This window comes from Drosophila melanogaster, chromosome X (assembly GCF_000001215.4).
Source record: "Drosophila melanogaster chromosome X".
Classification (NCBI taxonomy): domain Eukaryota; kingdom Metazoa; phylum Arthropoda; class Insecta; order Diptera; family Drosophilidae; genus Drosophila; species Drosophila melanogaster.
In genome coordinates this window covers 8,681,170-8,695,738 of record NC_004354.4, presented here as the reverse complement: position 1 = coordinate 8,695,738, position 14,569 = coordinate 8,681,170, and the positions used below count along the sequence as shown (strand labels likewise).

The following is a 14,569-nucleotide window of genomic DNA, read 5'->3' as shown; positions in this document are numbered from 1 at the left end:
ACAAAAAGATAGTTCGAATTACATGAGATTGGTTTTTAAGCTCATACATATTTTTGATGTTTAGATAAATTCATGCTCTTGGAAAACTTTGCGGTACTACTTATTGTAATTACCCAAAACGACAGTAAAAAACGAACTGAAAATTATAAACACAGATGAAAACAATGAAACGTTTCTGTGATAATTTCGCGTAATTTGAATGACCTTTCAACGTCGAGCTGTCACTTGTTTTCAGCTCGTTATCCTCGATATCCTGGTCAACCCTCGCACACAAACACACATGCACACTGGGACTTGAGCACCAACACATGGACATCTGGTCTCGCTTATGATTGGCCTGTGTGCAAAAGGAAGCAAATGAAATAAAAGGCGGCACACAAAAGCGTTGGCAGGTGGCGAGGAGGGGGTGGTGGGTGGCTGCTGGGCGGTGGAGTGCCACGCCTATTCTTCATAAATAATAAATAAATATAATTTCCAGCGCAAGCGCAGCGCACAAAAATAAAAGCGAAACAAAAACATAGCACAATGTAAGGCAAATGAGAAAATTACATCCCTTCATTTGTTTAACACACACACACACAAACTTGCACAGGAGAGGGGGATTTCGGGAAGAAGAAGAGACAGTCATTGTTTCCCCTCTCCATCCAACCACCAGCACTTTACCACTCCCCCCCGTCATCGTCATCCTCATCAGCTGTGGTGGCAACCTCATTTTCTTATGCGCCCTTTGTGCTCTTCCGTCCTTCCCACCACACCATCTCGTCCTTCACCCCCCCCCCCCCACTGCGTATGTGTGTGTGTGTGTGTGCGGGGTGTTGCCTTATTGTCATTGTCCTTCTGCCGAAGTCGGCGTCGCTGCCTACGCCGCTGCCGGCAGCATTAAGTGATTTGAATTTTATTATTTACAGGTATATTTTCATATACGAAACAATACAGTGGGGCAAAATGAGAAAAAATAAAACTTTAAAAGTATGATTGGCACTACCAAATGACTTACGAACTAAATTAGAAAGTTTTAAACTTTAGGAGAGCAATAACAAAAAGGTTATAAAACACTACAAATAAAAAAAACGTTGAAGAATTTGTATTATGGATCTAATCATTCATCTAATCATATCAGTAAATTCAGGTTACATAAGATATAATTATTATTATTTACTTTTTATAAACAATAGTACTATGCTTATGCTTAGTATCGCCATTTCGATAATGCAACTTAAAGCTTGAAAACTGTTGTATAATATTTTGAATGTGTTTTTTTGTTGACTCCTTTAGACTTTTTGCCCACTGTGCGCAAAACAACAACGCTTATGACGTTTTTGTGCTTGTGCCGTAATTTAACGAAGTCAAAACGAGAAGACAATAACAACAACATCCTGAGAGAAAGGAGAGCCGCGGGAGAAAGCTTTAGCTGCAACAAATGAGAGAGCGAGATTAACAATCGGAGGCTGCGCAGCGTGGCCAAGGAAAGAGGGAGATGGCAACAGCCAGAGATAGAGAGAGAGGGAAAAACAACAGAGCAGGACAAAAATAATTTTAAAAATGCAATTAAAACATAAAAAATAATATATAAAAAACAATTACAAATAAGCCCTTTCAATAATTGAATAGCATTTTTTTTAATAAATCTAAATTTTAAACACTTGCTAAGGCAACAAGTAAGCTTTACAAAAATGCAATTAGCTGCATTGTAAGTGTGTGTGTGAGTTTCTTAATTATAAAGCGAGTCGCAGGCGCACCCTCACACACATACTACGAGACAAACACGTACATACATATTAGCCCGAGTCCTTTGGCAACTGCATAAAAGCCGCAGGATGCTGCCTGCATTTCCACAGTCGCTGGCCAAACGCTCAGCGAAAAGCAACGAAATCAACCTTTGCTAGAATTGCCAACTATTTTTTTTTTTTTTTTTTTTTGAAAGTGGCGCCAACTGTTGGCGATTTAGAAATCAAATGTTAAAACACAATTTTTGTTTCGTGTGCCATAAGTGAAAAATTATGAAAAACCACAATCAATATCAATCTATAACCTAAACAAAAAAGGAAACGTGATGAAATAATATACAAATCTAGCAACACAGTATTCAAAACTAAAAAAAAAGTGTTCAGTAACATAGTAACCTAATGTCATTATAGTCGTGACACTACGACAGTTTTATTTTTGTGTGTCATATTAAGCATACGAAAAACTAGAAAATTCACAAAACAAGTCCACTCGTGCAGCTAAAGTGTACAATTAATAAGCATTCGAGTAACCGAAACATTGAACACTAATGGCAGGTCCTTTTATATCACCGCTGCCCGGCGATCTGCTCACGGAGTATATGTTTGGCCGTAGGCGACAGCGCCGGAACCGGACGACCTTCACGCCACAGCAGCTGCAGGAGCTGGAGGCACTCTTCCAGAAGACCCACTATCCCGACGTCTTCCTGCGCGAGGAGGTGGCCCTGAGGATCAGCCTCAGCGAGGCACGCGTCCAGGTGAATTCCCCCTACAGACCAGGCAAAGTATCCACCCAGTTGATCCGCAAACCTGCGAGATCCGATTTAAAATCCTATATAGAATTTGGGTGATTCGTAATGGGTGATTAGGAATTAACTCTTTTGGGGTGTTATTTATAGTTAAGGTACTTCTTCTTACCTTTAATGGCTTAGAAATAATTAGTACACGTTTCTTTATTTCATTTAATTCAATTTCCCATTTCTTGTATAAAAAATATAATTTAATGAATTAAAACAAAACACACTGAGTTGTAAGAGCGCAATGTGCAATATGTACAACAAATATAAGGAAATTGAAGTGATTTTGATTAACTTGGTCAAAAATATAAAAATAAAATTTTAGCTTTACTTGGCCTTTTGGATTATTATCTCATAAAATCTTGCAAATATTTCAAAAATATTAAAAGAATATGAATCTAGATCTTCGTTTTTAGATCCAACAACAAAAGGCCAAATCTATATAGAGTAAATTACCTTTTTTAATTGCAGGTGTGGTTCCAGAATCGCCGGGCCAAGTGGCGCAAGCAGGCACGACTGCAGCTCCTCCAGGACGCCTGGCGGATGCGCTGCCTCAGCCTGGGCACGCCCCCCGTCATGGGCGGTGGAGCGGTGCAGGGCGGATCCGGCAACGGAGCTACGGCTCGACCGCCCAGCCAGACGCCGGAGAACCTCTCTTCCGCGAGCAAGGATTCGGAACTGGCGGAGGTGGGCAATGGACCCAATTCGGGGAGCTTCACCATGATGCACCCGGCATTCCAGCAGCAGCATCAGCAACAACAGCACCAGGGACACCAGCAGGCCACGGATCAGGATAAGCTATCGAAGACCTATACAGAACTAAAGCTCTATAAGGCGCCGTCGCACGGCATGGAACTGGGCGGAATGGCCGCCCTATCCGGACACTCCGACGAGGGTTCCGATGGATCCGATTCCGAGGAGATTGATCTCACCTCCGGCGCCTGTATCGATTTCTCCCAGAGCAGCAAGCTCCAGCAGCAGCAGCAGCAGCAACAACAACAGGGAACTCAGGGGGCGGCGGGATCAGCGGAGGCGAATGGAGGCCTGTAGACGAGGACTTTTATCAAGATACGGACAGATATAAAGATGCGGACACGGATACGAATGCGGATACAGATACTGAAACTTTCACTTGTACAGTGCTCACTCCAATAAAAGATTCGAATAACCACTTCATAAGCATATCCTAAACATCTGTATGCGTATCTAAAAGTGGTTTCCTTAGGTGATGAATTTCTAAAACGGACACAACACATTTTGAATATCCTAAATTTCAAATTCGAGCGCAATCTGTACACATAAATATGGCGATGTATATACAAAACGGACATTTAATGTACACTTTATTTAATCAATTACATCTGTTTAGCAATAAAAAAAAGATATATGAAACCCAGTATCAAGTTCTTTCTCTGTTTAGATATATATTTATATATACATTAGTATATACATTTCTATTATATTTTAATATTCAAATATTACAAGTAGGAATATTTTTTTTTTTAATCCAATAGATAAGATCACTTTTTAGGTTTTTTATTGGATTTTTTCTTACAAGCAACTGTGGAAGTATTTTGAAATTGACTCAAATCGGCAGAAAAGAGAATCTGAAATAATGATATTATAAGAAACACACAGACTAAATTGCAACTTTCAGTGTACTTACAGCTTGAGCCCAACCGGCATACTTTCCGTGTAGCTTTTGAAAATGTTTCGAGACCTCTTCGTAAATCTTCTTGGTTACGTTCTTTTGGCCGGTTAGATGTGGCAGGTAGTAATTTTGGGCAATTCTGTAAATATGAATGTCGACGGGCACTGACTCCAAGTGACCCATTGACATAAGGCAGATGCAATCGGCCACTTTGTATCCGATTCCGGGTAGCAGTGTCAGCTCCTCGCGAGCTTTTTCGAACGGCATGCTCTTTAGGCTTATGAACCAGTTTTGTCCCCCCTTTTTCTGGATCTCTTGCAGCGTTTGTGCTATGAACTTGGCCCGATAACCGAACTTGGCAGCCCTTAGCTGGGCATTAAGATCCTCGCATGGGATGTCGTGGAATCTATTTATCGTGGGAAATGTATACGCATCGGCACCATTGAAGTGACCAATCTTGGTGCCAAATGTAGCGCAAAACCATTCAATCATAGATGATATGCTAAGAAGAAACCAATTTACTGTATTTAATGATGGGATTCGCATTTGATTGAACCACCTACCGCTTGATGTTATTGTTCTGACTGCAAAGGAAGCTAAAAATGTTTTCGAACGGCTCCTGAGAAAGGAGGCGCACAGGCTTACTCAAGAACTTCACAAAGTTATCATCTTTGCTTAACCAATCTTTTTGGTTGACCTTTAGGTCGAAATCAACACGTAGGTAGTCAGATATCAAGGAAGAATAGTCCTTCGTGGCCAAAGGACTGCTGGTTCCGTATGCCTCGTAAGTTATGAAGGATTCTTCTTGCTGGAGCACCCAGTAGGTGTTGAACACCACTCCGCCATATTTCGTTCTATTACCATCGCATATGGATCGCCATCTGGCATGTAAAGTTGTTTTGAGTACATATGTTCATTATTAGTATGGATAGCGCTTACCGGAAACTCTGTCCTCCAAGCAAAGTTCTTTCCAAATCGCATTCTTCGAGGGATAAGCCTATGACACCCCGATCCTGTAAAACAGCCTTCATGTTTGAAAAAAGGCGCTTTTTATGGAAACCTAGGTTATGAGCCAGCATCCGGTTTTATAAACAACTTAAGCCGTGTTTTGGCATACTTAACAATAGTACTTTGTCACGTTTAAATAGTAAACCACATTAAAACTCGAGTTTAAATCGAAAGAAACAAACTCGCTGAATAAAATGTGTTATTGCTATCAGCTGTTTAGCATTTGTTTACCGTTCGGGGTATTCACAACATTCTACTTTTGCTTAGACGCCAGTGTTGGAAAATGTAAATTTTCTGTTCACAGCTGCACAATAAAGTACCAATAAATGCAGCAATGTAGACGAGGGCTTCGAAAAATGCACCTAATTGAACAGTTATATAGTCAAGCCTGTTGCCTTGAAAGGAAAAATAGTTGCAGTATTTTTCATGTTGCGTTAAAGCACGCAGTACGAAATTACCTTTAGGTATAAATAAGACCAGGTACATCCCGTACATGAAATATCCCGATTATATTATCGAACCATATATTATCGATAGCAGACGACTAATTTGATTTGCAAAAATTGCACTCCAACAACAATGATTTCTATCTGCTGTTCTCGTTTTTCATGCATTTTATTTTTGCTGTTCCTGATCTTTTCCCTCGTGCTGAGCTACATATGGTGGAGCCCGACGAAAGGAGGAACCAATCCGGAGGTCCTGCCGGTCGTTCTGTGGCACGGAATGGGCGACACCTGCTGCGTACCCTTCAGCCTGGGTGCCATTATGAACCTGATCGTGGAGCAAACAAAGGGCGGCTATGTGCGATCCCTGCAGATCGGCGGCAATGTTTTGATAGACTGGCAGAGCGGCTTCTTCATACATCCCAACGAACAGGTGGATTACGTTTGCAAGCAACTACTGCAGGATGAGCACCTGGCCAAGGGATACCACGCCATCGGATTCTCGCAAGGCGGCCAGTTTCTGCGTGCGGTTGCCGAACGTTGCCCGAATCCGCCAATGAGGAACCTTATCACACTCGGTGGGCAGCACCAGGGCATCTTCGGACTGCCCATGTGCCCCACCTTAACCGAAAAGCCCTGTGATTATATCACGAGGCTACTGGACAACGCCGCCTACGCACCGTGAGTCTATCTGTTGTTAAGGAATCCTAATATAATATAATTCCTGGAATTTACATGCTTATTAATCCAACACCACCATGTCGCCATCCTTGTCGTTTCCGTGTTAATTCTCTCTTCTCTCTTGCATACCATACACCCAGTGAAGTGCAGAAGGCATTGGTTCAGGCCACCTACTGGCACGACCCGATCATGGAGAACAAATACCGCCTGGGCAGCACATTTCTCGCGGACATTAACAACGAGCTCTTCATCAACAAGTTCTACATTGAGAATCTGCAAAAGCTTAAGAAGTAAGCGCGTATTATACTTATACATTTATCAAATATTATTAACCTCTGCTTTGCAGATTTGTGATGGTGCAGTTCCTAAACGACACAATTGTCCAGCCGAAGGAGTCCCAGTGGTTTCAATACTACACCACTGGGCAGAACAAAGTCATCCAGCCCTTTACTGAGAGCAAAGTCTATCAGGATGTACGTATGCATATCTATCACCTAACGTTCTAATATGAAATGTACATTTTTTCCTAAAGCTGGGACTGGACAAGATGCATCGACAAGGACAACTTGTCTTTCTCGGCGTCGAAGGTGATCACTTGGCCATATCCAAGGCCTGGTTTATCCAGAACATAGTGCCTCTCTTACTCGAAAAATAAGATGGTGCCCAAAAAGCACGTATTGTGACAAAAATGTTTGCATAGGTTTAATCCATTCTTCCTATTAACATAAGCATTTTAATATTAATAATGACTTTTTGATACTTTTATACATGTTTAATTAGATGTTTAATAAATTCAGTTTGGACATACAAAATGTGTTGATTTACTGTTCTTATTTTCCTCTTTTTCTCGCTTTCACTGTTTATCTTAATAACTTAAACGTTAGGATTACGTCTCTTGTAGATGTCTTAAGTAGTTGTGCCCGATATTTCTCTGAAATATTCAATGCAAGGCAACCGCGTGCTCCGACTAAAATTCCATACACGTATCCGTATCGTAAATACTCCGTATATATATATATATATATATATATATATATATGTATGTATGTATATGTATGTTTTGTTAGGTATATAACGCTATGTACATGAGGCAAATAACAAAAGCAGCTTACAGACAACCATAGACAGATAAATGTTTACACATAGCTATAGTTTAGATAGGCGATTGGGCGGAGAAAATTGCGCGAAAGGTTGGAAAAAGGAAAGTCAGCGGGAGCGGGAATTGTAGAATTGTATCCAAGTCATATGGCAAGCACATTATAACTTGGACTTTGGATTGGTGTTGCGCGCAAAGAAGATTTCCGGATCCTTGTGCGGACGCTGGATCTCGCGATAATTGTTGACTATCTTTTTGGACTCATCTTTGGGACACGATTGCAAATTGCGAAACACCTGAACCTGCAAATCAAAAGAGGTTTCTCAAATTTAGTGTTCCAAATGAAAGTATTTGGGGGATCATCTTGGTGAGAAAAACACGCACCTGGCCGCGAGACACATAGATGGGGGTGCGGTATATGATCCAGGTGACACTCTCAAAGTACGGCGCCGTTGTCAGCGAACCCTTGTACGTGTAATAATGTTTGCTCAGCTCCTGCAGACCAATCCATGATAGGCAATCTAAAAAAGCAGAGCCAAGAGTAATAGAGTAAGTCACATTTTTAAAACCATACTCGGTGAAAATTGCACACGCACCGGAATCCAGCGATGCACTCGTATGGATCTTTTGAACGATGCGGATGCCCTCGGTGATCTTCTTGAACTCGGGACAGTCCTTCTCGCCGCAGGCCTGAATAAAGAATGCGACGACGGCCAGGCCATCGGGCTTGTTCTTGGCCTCCGTGAAGTCCTTGTACTTCGAATTGTAGTGGACGGCATGGGCCTCCATTGAGTACTTCATGCCCTCCAGTGTATGCTCGCAGCCGGATTCATCGCAGTCCGACCAATGGAAGTGCAGCTGCTCGAACACGTACATGTCCTGCTCCAGGGCACCGCCGATTATGTATGGCTGTTGTTTTCGCTTGCTGAATGTGACCATTGCGGAGGTGCCTGTGTTCTGTACCCGGGCCACGCCCACCGGCTCCCAATGGCCATGGTACTCTAGTGGATCCACATCGTCAATGTGCTCGATGGCACGGTTGCTGATCTCAATTGGGGATTGTACGGGCATTGCGCTTTCCCAGATTCCTCCTCGAATTAAATTATGCTAAAAAACAAAAGCACATCGACATTAGAATTCGCCAAATATTTCATAATTAAGATGATCAAAGCCAGTGAATTCAAAGCTCATTCATAATAACATAAGAAAAGACGAGCCAACGATCAATGTATAACAACAAGTGATCAATGATCTCAGATCTCAGTGCATTCCGCACATATGCACCTTTTTTCCAGTTTTGATCTCCTAATCCTAGCTCCTAGCACCGATTCCTAGCACCCAAACCGCACTGGCTACTCCACTCCTCCACCGACGACGACTCCCTATGTGATATGCGCTGCGTTCAGGTATTTCTTCTTCCGGAGCTTGTACACACGCCCGCGATCGTCGGCGCTGGCGTCCAAATGCTCGGCTGGTGACAGCAGCGCGGCTCGCGGCGGCGGTGGCGATGTCGACGTCGTGGTGGCGACTGCTCCGCTGGGCGCTCGCGTCTCGGAAAAGTTCTCTATGCCGGCGCCTCCAACGACCGACGCCTGCTCCTCCTTTTCAGATCCACGGATTGGTTAAGCCCGCTTGGAAATGCACCTGCAAGAGGCAGAGAAATCGAGTTAATAATGTTCAGCTACTTTAAGGATATAAACAAACGCGAATTCATGAGCATCTTCCGTTTTGGGTGTAATTTCTATAACCGGATATATCCAGCAATATCAAGTGTGTAAAAGCGGTAATTTCCTGTATCCAGAGCGAAACGAGAGTCTACCATTCACGGCCACGGAATCAATTAAATGTTTAGCGACTCGCGTGCTGTTGATCCGCCCCCTTCGCCATCCCCCTTCACCAACCCCTTAACCAACGAAAATTGATACTCCGCGGCCAATGCATTTACCACCCGCCACCCGACCATCCGCCTTTGATTAGCCATTTGTGTAATTAAAGTGCGTCGAAGGACAGAATAAATGTCTCCATTCAATGGTGGAGCACCGCCTCTTTTGGTCAACTGCTTAAATATTCTGACGACCAGAGTACCAAACAAAGTTGTCATCTTGTTTGCACAATTTCCAATTGACTCGTTATAAAGTAATTTTCATCTATTGATTTTCACTTTATTTGCAATTTCAATAAGGCACAATTGAGGCGAGCTTTCGACTGGGAAACGTTGCCACAATTAAATATTGATTGGCAGCGAAATTCTTGCAATTGACGCAATAATGGAGTGTTAAGGATATGCACAAAAACCGATGGCCAATTTATGGGTCTATTAATCTATAAAATCGATAAAGGGTTTGAAAATTCCGAAGATCCCAGTAAATGCGATGATTGCAACACTCTGGTTAATTAAGAAAATACGTGGATTAGACATTTGGATGATCATTTATTAACTAATCGTCAATCAGTCTTTATTTATAGTCATTTATAGGAATGTCATTAAGATATGCAATGCATAGGCTAGAAAGTCCATCATTTCTGGCTATCAACAATTCAAACTCACTGCGATTATTCGATTTTAATATAAGACCGATGAGTGTGCCATATACCAAATTAGTTAGCTATCGATTTATGGCAACAGCTTAGAGTCCAGATTAACGCGACTGGAGTTAAATATTTGGCAGTCATAAAGCGAAATATGATTTTAATTGACAGCTTTATAATCCGCCAGTCGACGCACTCAGCGCGATATGGAACTAGAACCGCAGTTCCAGACATACGACTTATACGACATACAGGTGCAAGTGTCAAGAAGGCGATTGGCAGACGAGGAGCGAGGAGCTTATCGCCGGGCGATAGCAACTTGAGCTATGTACATTACATACATACATACATGTATGTACGTACATATTTACGACAGACATAATGGGGCGACTGGAATAAACGATCGGCAGGCGATCGCAACGAAAGCATTATTTCCAGATAACTCCGACTTGACTGCCAATCCGTTCCAAGACGATCCGCGACCTCGATTCGATTCGATTCCGATCCATACTCCTCAGTTTGGTGGTCACCAGAGACTTCCAGAACGGATTGACTCAGCCAAATGTTGAGTTTGCACTGTTCGTTGGCCTTTGCAGCACTTTGGATGTGTTGGCATTATAAATCGATCGAATAGCTTATCTGATATCTGATTATTAAACTTAACACTTTGCTTCCGACGTCACTGATATGTATGTACATAGGCATGTATTTGTTACATGGCCTAGTATATGAAACTCAATCGCTTCTCCTCACGTGATTCTTGATTTCTTCCAATAGTTTCCAGCTAAGGAATTTCGACTCTATCTTATCTTACATTTATACTCATGTTTCGCTAATCAGATGATTCAATTCTCTTAGTTAAATACATTTTTTTCGGATATTAATTCGGCTGTTAATTTGTCATTATTAATCCCAATTCCAATTCTATCATTTTACTTTCAGTTTTTTGTATTTATTCTCAACTGTATATCGTATGCACCCACACAACTAATGGGAGCAACTTGCTCTTTCCAGTTCGCACTGGCTTTTCTGTGTGACACATGAGAGCACCTGATGCTTTTGGCCTTATCTTATCCAAATATATATGATGTTTTCGTACTTCTCTGACATCCATTTTCCATTTATCTTGTATTTATTTGATACTCCAGACGCACAGTGCCTGCTAAAATTCGTTGCAGCAAGTTGAGAATATTAAAGTTGAAGATCATCTTGTGCCATCTGGTGCATCCCTGCATCCCGAATTTGTTCCTAACTCTTGCGACGACTCTTTCCGAATTCGGATTCAAACTTTATTTCTGATTGTGCTGGTTTTCTAACTTAAACGTGTTCCCAGATTAGAAATAGTTTATATCCTCGTTTCCACTGCACTGGCACTGAATGCTTATCTCGCCTAACTTTTTTACTATCTGCATAAAATTACACAACTAATGATGGGTAAACACAAAGGGGGGAATCGTATTTATAGACCGGTCGCCGCTATTTGAGTTATCATTATGATAGAATTTGCATAGAGTGGAGAGTGGATTTCTATTTTTTTTTTTTTTTTTTATATATTTTCGGCTATTGATAAGGTGGCAGGCGGTTGGGATTCGATGGGTGGAAAATTAACGGAGCCGAATTCAAGTGGCGGATTGATTCAAGTGCCTCCAACGCGTCACCGGTGGCCTTGGAGGAGGGGCTGCGATCTGGGCGCGGGATTAGGGGCGTGGCCGGAGTTAGGCGGTTTCGACCAGATAAAAAAAAAAAAAACTAAACATGACAATCAGTCATGTTTCCACTATCAATTGACTTTTGATTTCCGATACGAATCGGGAGCACTGTCAAATTCCATTTTCGTGCAAAAAGCGTAGGTTTGAACGAAGCTACTAGAATAATTCGTATTCGAATGTATTTAAACTTGATAAAGATATTGTGTCATAAATGATATGAAAACTATTGTCATCGGTCTTGAATCATACTAAAAAATTACTTAAAAAATTACTTAAAAAATGACATAAAAAATTCCATCTAGCGTCATACAACTTGAATCACTATCCTTTATATTTTACAATGCAAGCATTATGGGCATTTTCAAAGGTTCAAAGCTCAGCGATAAGTGAAGTTACCCATGAGAATTGAACAAGTTTTTTGCACTTAAGCATTTCGAACATACTTATTTACAGTTAGCAGAGTAAGTATATCTATCCCCTATCGAGATGATGTCGAACCGAAAACGTCAGCAGTTTCACTTAGTTGACATCGTATCCGAATTGGAGCTTATCGCACCAGCCACGGGACTTGTTCCCCCGGATGAGATCGACTCGAATCGAATCGGATCGGATCGGATCCATGTCTCTGGAATGGTGTGGAATCAGCGCAATTTATGCGGTTGCAAGTGACCGTGAAATGGTCATGTAGCTATGTACATACATGTATTGTTCGTACGGGTAGTATGTATGTACATAAGCCGGTCGGAGCGGCTTACTCCGCAATAAATAAGTGTGCTTAAGTAATTGCATTGACCGATGGCCCCATTGAGCAAATAAGTCAACAAAACACAGAACTACTCGACGAAATGCTGGCAATACAGTAGCACGTTTGGCGAAAGATGAACCATGGAATTATTTGCCTGTCCACGTTCCCGCATCACTTCAGGTTGTATTAATTGAGAAGAGCTTTTCATTTAGGTCTGGGTGGGGTTCAGCTCCATTTTTTTTTTTTAGAGTGCCATAGACCGGAACAGGAGTTCCAGTAACGACAGCTACGTTCTCAGCCTTATATGACCTCATCCAGCCATCAAATCCAATGCGTTATCCAACTGGCCATCCCAACTGGCATTTCATATGGGCAAGCCAACGTTTGGCTAGGCGACAGAAGGAGCAACAGGAGCCAGCTATCGACCAAATAACACGTGTCCTAACGACTCAAAGCCGACGATAGTCGAAGGTGGGGTAATAGTAGGTCGGGAAAGGTAGTACTTGTACTTAAGTACACATGTATGCGTATCATTGGGTTTAATTAAATGCGGAGCGTTCTATTTTTATGCAACAAATATCAATTTGCAATTGGTTGACAAACAGTCGAATAAAATGTAAACAAAAAAACATACATAGTGGTATATAGTATGGTAAATATTCGTTATAAATACGCTTATTTTTGAAGTGTACAAGATCAATGCTAGGGTTTGAGGAAGAGTTCATAAAATCAAAGGATCTAAAGGATACCCTTTATTTTTGATTAATATCATTTTTTGTTTACATCTACGCATGTTTTGCATGCCCAACAGATGGCGCTATCTTGCCAATCTATGCTCCCTATTCTTCTCTTTTTTCGTTCTTAGTGTCGCTTGTCACGCGACATTATGTACCCGACTCTATGTACCCTGTAATTATAGGGTATTTCAAGTTTAGCCTCAATCAGCTGTTTTTCTGATTGCTCTTTTTGCAATGGCATGGAAGCAGGAAAAGAAACCGCAAGAGAAGCGGAAAAAAAGTGAAGCAAATCAATAATATACAATATTTTTGTTTTTGCTCCAAGTCCAGGGTCATAGTTGACCTTCACATGGACGTTGTGATGGAGCGAGAGGGGTGGAAGAAGTGTGAAATTCACGTGGACATTCATCTATTTCTGGTAGAAGGGAGAGGGGTTGTAAAATTATGATTAACTGCGGGAGCAAAGACAATATGTGTAAAGACAGCCGCTATCTCGGTCGCTCTTTCGCCGCTCTATGTGCTCTTCTTTACACTCTCTTCCCTGCTCATTCATTTGCATTTCGTTTTTGGGTGTTTTTTTTTGTGATTTTTGGGACAAGCGGCCGGCGTTGTTGTTGTTTCTTTTTAAGTGTTTGTTTTTTTCCGTTAGCGGCGACAGACATTTTTAATAGCGAACACACACACACACACGAGCACTCCTAATTTGCGCATGTGTGTGTGTGGCGTGAAGAGGAAGAGCGAAGTTTCGGAAGTTTTTGTGCCATCTTCCTATTTCGCTGGCAATATTTACCTGTTGATTTAGTTTTCGCCTATTTGCCGTTCTCCGCTCGTTTTCCCGATATTCGCCGATAGCTAATTAGCAAACAATCGACGGCATTTATTTATGCTTGTAATTTCGCATTTGCCGCCGCGCACACAAGTACCACACACATGTACACACGCACTGCGCAAAAAAACAAGAACAAAAACCGTGTACGAACGCTAAACGCGAAGTTCGAAGCGAATTAATTTCAATTCCAGAACGAAAATTCAATGCGCGCAGAGTGAATTGCGATTGGTAACTAATAAAATAAACCCATGGTTCACTTCGCGTCCATTGCGGTTCGTTGGTTCCGATTCCGAAGTTTATGGGTGCAAAAATCACGAACTAGTTGCAGTTCGAGATTCGTGTGCGATGCATCGGGTAGTTATAACGTAGTTTGCTATTGAAACGAATTTGTTTGGCCAAGGGATCTTCTAAAAGAATGTACAATTAGGCTATGCACTTTTCCAACTGCTATTATTTTGTTAGACTTAATTTTAGTTCGTAATTTAATGACGTGTACACCCGGCTCATACAGAAACACTAACGCGTTCGGCAAAATACCAAAGAACTGGTTCTTCCCAGAATGGAAACATTTTTTTTTAGCGGTTTCTAGGAATTTCAATTTTTCAGATTTTACAGTTTAT

The 14,569-nt window shown here is 41.6% G+C and overlaps 4 protein-coding genes across 10 annotated transcripts; 2 read left to right on the top strand and 2 right to left on the bottom strand.

The window, feature by feature from the left end:
• The first annotated feature begins 2,118 nt into the window (after window positions 1-2,118).
• CG11294 (uncharacterized protein) lies at window positions 2,119-3,919 on the top strand. Of its 2 annotated transcripts, none has more exons than NM_001272423.2 (2): window positions 2,119-2,482; window positions 2,993-3,919. In NM_001272423.2, the coding sequence occupies exons 1-2, from the start codon at window positions 2,276-2,278 to the stop codon at window positions 3,569-3,571; spliced, it is 786 nt and encodes a 261-aa protein (NP_001259352.1). In that variant the 5' UTR covers window positions 2,119-2,275; the 3' UTR covers window positions 3,572-3,919. The 2 variants fall into 2 exon arrangements, with proteins under 2 accessions (NP_001259352.1, NP_572500.1); NM_132272.3 differs by having other exon boundaries at window positions 2,993-3,696.
• An 8-nt stretch (window positions 3,920-3,927) lies between these two features.
• Ogg1 (8-oxoguanine DNA glycosylase) lies at window positions 3,928-5,412 on the bottom strand. Its single transcript, NM_132271.5, has 4 exons — window positions 5,112-5,412; window positions 4,736-5,053; window positions 4,188-4,674; window positions 3,928-4,128 (listed from the first exon to the last, which is right to left on the bottom strand). Exons 1-4 carry the CDS (start codon window positions 5,249-5,251, stop codon window positions 4,042-4,044), a joined length of 1,032 nt encoding a protein of 343 aa, NP_572499.2. The 5' UTR covers window positions 5,252-5,412; the 3' UTR covers window positions 3,928-4,041.
• A 99-nt stretch (window positions 5,413-5,511) lies between these two features.
• Ppt1 (Palmitoyl-protein thioesterase 1) lies at window positions 5,512-7,112 on the top strand. Of its 2 annotated transcripts, NM_001298095.2 has the most exons (5): window positions 5,512-5,660; window positions 5,721-6,304; window positions 6,445-6,594; window positions 6,651-6,777; window positions 6,837-7,112. In NM_001298095.2, the coding sequence occupies exons 2-5, from the start codon at window positions 5,760-5,762 to the stop codon at window positions 6,957-6,959; spliced, it is 945 nt and encodes a 314-aa protein (NP_001285024.1). In that variant the 5' UTR covers window positions 5,512-5,660; window positions 5,721-5,759; the 3' UTR covers window positions 6,960-7,112. The 2 variants fall into 2 exon arrangements, with proteins under 2 accessions (NP_001285024.1, NP_727284.1); NM_167166.4 differs by lacking the exon at window positions 5,512-5,660 and having other exon boundaries at window positions 5,693-6,304.
• On the bottom strand, window positions 6,979-14,487 carry CAH3 (Carbonic anhydrase 3). 5 transcript variants are annotated; one of them, NM_001298094.1, is made up of 5 exons: window positions 13,911-14,487; window positions 8,685-9,044; window positions 7,997-8,507; window positions 7,785-7,921; window positions 6,979-7,702 (listed from the first exon to the last, which is right to left on the bottom strand). In NM_001298094.1, the coding sequence occupies exons 3-5, from the start codon at window positions 8,469-8,471 to the stop codon at window positions 7,562-7,564; spliced, it is 753 nt and encodes a 250-aa protein (NP_001285023.1). In that variant the 5' UTR covers window positions 8,472-8,507; window positions 8,685-9,044; window positions 13,911-14,487; the 3' UTR covers window positions 6,979-7,561. The 5 variants fall into 5 exon arrangements, with proteins under 5 accessions (NP_001285023.1, NP_572497.1, NP_001259350.1 ...); NM_132269.3 differs by having other exon boundaries at window positions 13,911-14,188; NM_001272421.1 differs by lacking the exon at window positions 13,911-14,487 and adding an exon at window positions 9,949-10,113.
• Between the last annotated feature and the right edge of the window lie 82 nt (window positions 14,488-14,569).

Bases quoted from the DNA above. Each gene is read 5' to 3' on its own strand.
- CAH3 (NM_001298094.1), bottom strand. From the start codon at position 8,471: ATGCCCGTACAATCCCCAATTGAGATCAGCAACCGTGCCATCGAGCAC. The intron at 7,922-7,996 runs GTGCGTGTGCAA...CTGCTTTTTTAG, and splicing joins GAGTGCATCGCTGGATTCCG to ATTGCCTATCATGGATTGGT. The intron at 7,703-7,784 runs GTGCGTGTTTTT...TTTGATTTGCAG, and splicing joins TCTATGTGTCTCGCGGCCAG to GTTCAGGTGTTTCGCAATTT.
- Ogg1 (NM_132271.5), bottom strand. From the start codon at position 5,251: ATGCTGGCTCATAACCTAGGTTTCCATAAAAAGCGCCTTTTTTCAAAC. The intron at 5,054-5,111 runs GTAAGCGCTATC...TTTACATGCCAG, and splicing joins CTTGGAGGACAGAGTTTCCG to ATGGCGATCCATATGCGATG. The intron at 4,129-4,187 runs GTAAGTACACTG...TCATTATTTCAG, and splicing joins ATGCCGGTTGGGCTCAAGCT to ATTCTCTTTTCTGCCGATTT.
- CG11294 (NM_001272423.2), top strand. From the start codon at position 2,276: ATGGCAGGTCCTTTTATATCACCGCTGCCCGGCGATCTGCTCACGGAG. The intron at 2,483-2,992 runs GTGAATTCCCCC...TTTTAATTGCAG, and splicing joins TCAGCGAGGCACGCGTCCAG to GTGTGGTTCCAGAATCGCCG.
- Ppt1 (NM_001298095.2), top strand. From the start codon at position 5,760: ATGATTTCTATCTGCTGTTCTCGTTTTTCATGCATTTTATTTTTGCTG. The intron at 6,305-6,444 runs GTGAGTCTATCT...CCATACACCCAG, and splicing joins GACAACGCCGCCTACGCACC to TGAAGTGCAGAAGGCATTGG. The intron at 6,595-6,650 runs GTAAGCGCGTAT...TCTGCTTTGCAG, and splicing joins AATCTGCAAAAGCTTAAGAA to ATTTGTGATGGTGCAGTTCC.